This window comes from Sinocyclocheilus anshuiensis, unplaced genomic scaffold, assembly GCF_001515605.1.
Source record: "Sinocyclocheilus anshuiensis isolate Anshui unplaced genomic scaffold, SAMN03320099.WGS_v1.1 scaffold217, whole genome shotgun sequence".
NCBI lineage: Eukaryota > Metazoa > Chordata > Actinopteri > Cypriniformes > Cyprinidae > Sinocyclocheilus > Sinocyclocheilus anshuiensis.
The window spans coordinates 2,154,548-2,159,957 of record NW_015536538.1 but is presented as its reverse complement, the minus strand read 5'-3'; the positions used below and the strand labels follow the sequence as shown (position 1 = coordinate 2,159,957).

General features: G+C 36.4%; 2 protein-coding genes across 2 annotated transcripts in view; both read left to right on the top strand.

Annotated features, from left to right (window-relative positions):
* Positions 1–5,410, top strand: part of LOC107696481 (transcription factor E2-alpha-like) — a 61,889-nt gene that overhangs the window by 53,495 nt on the left and 2,984 nt on the right. The gene's annotated exons all lie outside the window — the stretch shown is intronic.
* On the top strand, positions 3,218–3,954 carry LOC107696576 (transcription factor XE1.1-like). Its single transcript, XM_016496990.1, has one exon. The coding sequence runs from the start codon at positions 3,445–3,447 to the stop codon at positions 3,874–3,876; it is 432 nt and encodes a 143-aa protein (XP_016352476.1). The 5' UTR covers positions 3,218–3,444; the 3' UTR covers positions 3,877–3,954.

Genomic DNA, 5,410 nt, shown 5'->3' with positions numbered 1-5,410 from the left:
TTTATGTCAAAACTGAAACCAAGCCGTTCACAGAGAACGCATATTTGTCGCATTTTCTAGAGCAGTGGTTCCCAATCCTGGTCCTGGAGAACCCCCAACACTGCACATTTTAGATGTCTCCCTATTCAAACACACCTGATTCAACTCATCAGCTCATTAGTGAAGACTCCAAGACCTCAAATGTGAGTGTCTGATAAGAGAGACACCAAAAAGGTGCAGTGTTGGGGGTTCTCCAGGACCAGGATTGGGAACCACTGTTCTAGAGGGACATCTATCACCATTGCACTCACGTCTCGCACAAGAGAGACACATGTTTAGAAAGCCGTGTAAAATTAATGTAAGTTCAACTTTTAAAAAAACATGTCTCTAGAGTTTATGGCGGTTTTTCCCCATCCTACTGCATCTCACATTTTTAAATGAAAAAGTACTCTTTGTGATTGGTTTTCGGTCCTTTGTATTAAACTATACATACATACATGATTCTGTTTTGTTTCTAATTGTTGTTGTTCTAAATATATGGTTTATAAACAGTATTTTAAACATTATGCACTATTTTTCAAAGAGAGTCATGTTATTTTATTGCATTGAATAAACGTGCATTAGTAATATTTTGCTCGATGCGCCCTCTTGTGGCCACAGGAGAGGAGCCAAAATCTTTTATCCCCCCTAACTGAAATTATGCCTTTTAAATTCGAATATTGATAATATTTAAGTACAAAATTCAAATTTAGTTTTTCAGCCCTTTTGACAGCCCTACAGACTACAGCCGACTGCAAACTAACACGTGCGTTCTGCGCCTGCGTGAGAGGAATTAGCTGTCTATATCAGCAGCTATCAATAGTATATATTCATCATTTAAAAGGAGAGACCGAAACAATTATGTACGAGATATATGCAGATATACGAAACGTAAACAAAATATTTGCATATTGGAATGCTTGGGAAAGATCACGTAAAATTAGAACAGCCTTCTGTCTGTGCTGCCTTCATTTACTAGTTTTCGTCAATTTTTACTTTAATTCTGGGGCAGTGACTCATTCGCTAAACTGAGCATCCAATCAGAATTCTCCCTCGTACCGACGGCCCTGACGCCAATTGTGACCCTGGAGCACAAAACCAGTCAAAAAGGGTCAATTTTCCATTGATGTATGGTTTGTTAGGATAGGACAATATTTGGCTGAGATACAACTATTTGAAAATCTGGAATCTGAGGGAGCAAAAAAATCTAAATATTGAGAAAATCATCTTTAAAGTTGTCAAAATGAAGTTCTTAGCAATGCATATTACTAATCAAAAATTAAGTTTTGATATATTTACGGTAGGAAATTTACAAAATATCTTCATGGAACATGATCTTTACTTAATATACTAATGATTTTTGGCATAAAATTAAAATCAATCATTTTGACCCATACAATGTATTGTTGGCTATTGCTACAAATATACCTGTGCTACTTATCACTAAAACTATGTTTTAGTTTAGTTTTGTTTTTTATTTCCAGTAGTTTTAGTAATTTGAACTTATTCAGTTGTCAAAAAAGCAACATTTCTGATTTTCTTTTAGTTTGTTTTTCATCTAATATTTTATTTCACTTAAACGTTTTCAACTTAAATTCAACTTGAATATAATTTCAAAAATGTTTTTAGTGGTTTTAGTTTTAGTTAACAATAATAACCCTTGTGCAAACGTGTCTTGGTATGAATAAACACATGCACAAAAGAGATTTTCAGTGAATAAAGGGTTACATTTCAGCCGATTTCCTCGTAAAACACGTTCATTTGACTTCAGAAGACTTGAAATGTAGTGCACTAGTCATATGGACTACTTTATGGTGCTTTTTTGTCATTTTTGCAGTTTGACAGCATCTGTTCCCTATTAATTTCCACAAAAGAAACTCTTGAGTAAATGATGGCATTTTGATTATTCCTTCAAGACTAGTATGAATGCAGCCGTTTATGCATAATGCATGCAACCATCCTGATTTCCACAGTGGACATCATCTATGCTTCTGTTTTCCTTTCTAGTTGTTCAATCCTTTTTAAATCTGTGTTCATGCACCTTATGGTTTTCTTTTTCCCCCAATTTGAGTGTTGCATGTCCGTAACCCCTCCGATCCGCTGTGAAATGCTTTTTCCGCAGGCATTAACGCCGCAGATTAGAAGAGACGGACTTGTTCTTTTGTGTTTCCTCCTTAACGTTTTACTCGCTTCAGATTGTAATGGTCTGATTAATGCTTGCATGTCATGTTTAACCCTCTGTTTGCCAGGTTGTTTTTCTTTTTACCCATCTCTCCATCTGTTCTTCAGCCCTTTTCTTTGCAGATGGCCGCAGTGGTTTTTAGTCTCATGCTGCATAAATGCATCTCAGCAGCGGGATGCGTTTACGATGAGACAGTCGCATTCACCTCATCCTGTCTTCTGTCTGGCTCTCTCAGTGGCAGTGTGTGTTTCTGTTCGGTTCTTGGCAGACGGTGCCTCTCTCTCATCTTGCTGTCCTCTCGTCTTGCGCTCTTTCGCTCCGCGGCAGATCCCACAGGCCTCCTGAAAGCCACTGACACTCGGGCTGTGTCTGCTTTGAAATTGCGTGTCCGGTCACAACGAAAGAAAGATGCTCCGGATCGGTCGCGTCCCGCTCTCCTCTCTGCACCGCCACTGGATCCCTCTCTGCAACCCTCGTTTAACTGGAATCAGTGCAGTTTTAATTGGTTTAATAGGTTCAGACCACTTCAAGTGGGTATGGAGTTTAAAATGCAGCATTTGTTTCTGCTTTTGAAATCGTCTTAAATATCTGTGTATTGTTTAACATGTAAAACAGGATTAATGACGCTTGGGGGGGGTGCCTTTTTGGGCATTTTAAAATTGTGGACATTTTCTTAAGTGGAAAAAATATATATATTTTTTTTATTTATTTTTTTTAATAATATTTGAATATTTTCAAATATATGTAATAAAAATATTATATGCATTAAAAAAATGGTAATTACAATGTAAAAATATGTCATATAATTTTAGTAAAATTATAATTTATATAATTATAATGCAAAATAAAATAATGTTATGTTATCATGATAGTTAGTAATAATATATTATAATATGAAAAATATAATAGATTTATTATTTAAAAAATAATTAATATAATGTAACTATATATATATATATATATATATATATATATATATAAATTAATTTTTATTACTATATAAACCATTATTTTAAATATACATTTTTATATATAAACACGCACATATATTTTCACTAAAGAACCATTTGTAAATGTACTGCAATTAACCGGTTCTTCTGGAGTATTTAGTAGTTGAGTAGTATGGTTGTTTTAAACCTAATGAAGCCGAGACAGTTGATTTAGTTGTAGAATGGGCTTAACGAGAGGCTAAATGACTAACGAGCGGCGGTCCCCCTGGCAGCAGCGTGTCGGAGGAGTGTCTGATGGTGGAGGAGAAGGAGCAGCGCGAGCGCGAGCGTCGCATGGCCAATAACGCTCGGGAGCGGGTTCGTGTGCGCGACATTAACGAAGCCTTCAGGGAGCTCGGCCGCATGGTGCAGCCGCACCTGAAGAGTGACAAGGCTCAGACTAAACTCATCATCCTCCAGCAGGCCGTGCAGGTCATCCTGGGCCTGGAGAGACAGGTGCGAGGTAGGACCAACCCCTGTGAGCCGCCACCGTCCTGTCGAGAATCAGCAGACACACACACACACACACACACACACACACCGCTGCTGCTGCTGCTGAGAGCCGCGTCACTTTCCTCGCTTCCACTGCTGCTGTGTGTTTGTGTGATGCTGACCTTTAGCATCTTTCTGCACAACTTCTGCCACATTAACAGCCTTTCCTATCAGTCCTTCATTTTAAAGTTGTGATTTGAGCTGCTTATGATTGGAGCAACTAAATATGTTAGGGTTAAAGGATTAGTTCACCCAAAAATGAAGATTCTGTCATTAATTACTCGCACAGAAACGTAGCAAGGAGATCAGTAAAATAATCCATGTGACATCCGGGGTTCAACCGTAATTTTACGGAGCTACGAGACTACTATTTGTGCGAAAAAAAAAAAATTCGTCTCCTCAGCGTCACCCTAGCGCCATTTTGGAGAGTATCCACTGAATGCAAACAGCGTATGTTGTTCTGTGTCAGCCGTGTACGTGTTTGTGCTTTGATTTGGATGAAAACAACGGGTGAATTCCAAACGGCTTTTTTGCGCCCTTGAAGGGCACTTCGGGGACGTTCCAAACTAAAGTGAACAACTGAATCCCTTCACGAAGGGCCCTTCCAGAAGTCCGTTAGCGAAGGGAACATGCAATGGTCACTTCACGGAAGTGATTGCCGTTTGTGATCATGTGATCTTCGGTTAGGAGATCTTGCGATGCTTTTTAAAGCAAAGTTGGGGTTGATTTCGAGTTCACATACAAACGTAAATAGAATAGGCTAATTAAATTGGTCTATTTTAATGTAAGACAAAATATTTTTCGTCAGTGATATAAATATGATTTAAGACGGTAGTGCAAGCAAGTCTAGTTTGAAAAAGTTTAAAAGTAAATAAGACACAATTAGACAATATTTGAATAAAATAATAAGAATAAGAAGACGGATTGTTGAATAAAGTCTTTTTTTTTTCTTTTGCACACAAAATGTATTCTCGTAGCTTCGTAAAATTACGGTTGAACGCTTGATGTCACATGGATTATTTTACGGATCTCCTTGCTACATTTCTGGACGTTGATCGTGTTCGGATCCTTGCTGTCTATGGGAGGGTCAGAGAGCTCTCGGAATTAATCAAAAATATCTTAAATATAAACATATCTTGTGTTCCGAAGACGAACAGAGGTCTTACGGGATTGAAACGACATGAGGGTGAGAAATTAATGAAAGAATTTTCATTTTTGGGTTAACTAACCCTTTAATCTCGCAAAAACCTGTCTAGATCATATTTCACCCAAAAATAAAAAAAGCATGGTATTAACACAGTATATGTCCAAAAGCTATAGTATTACCATGGTGAAGCAATCAGGCTACGATATTATTGGTTTTGTTAATTAACCGTTAACTTTGTGGCATTTCATGAAAACTAAAGGTGCTTTCCTGGTGAGTTGTAATTATTTATAATAAATGTTTACATTTTTTTTTTCCAGTTCTCATTATTCTTAAAGGTAATTGTCATTAGATTCCCTTTACTGTTTATTATGAATAAATAGTGTTACCTGAGGTATAAATACTTAAAATAAAATAAAAATATTTTTAAGAAATATGGCATATTATTAATATTATAATAGATTTATAATATTAATATATTATATAATGTATTAAATTTAAATGATATAATATTATAGATATTTAAAAATGAATAAAATGTATATTAAAATTAGTGCTGTCAAATGATTAATCGCGATTAATCGC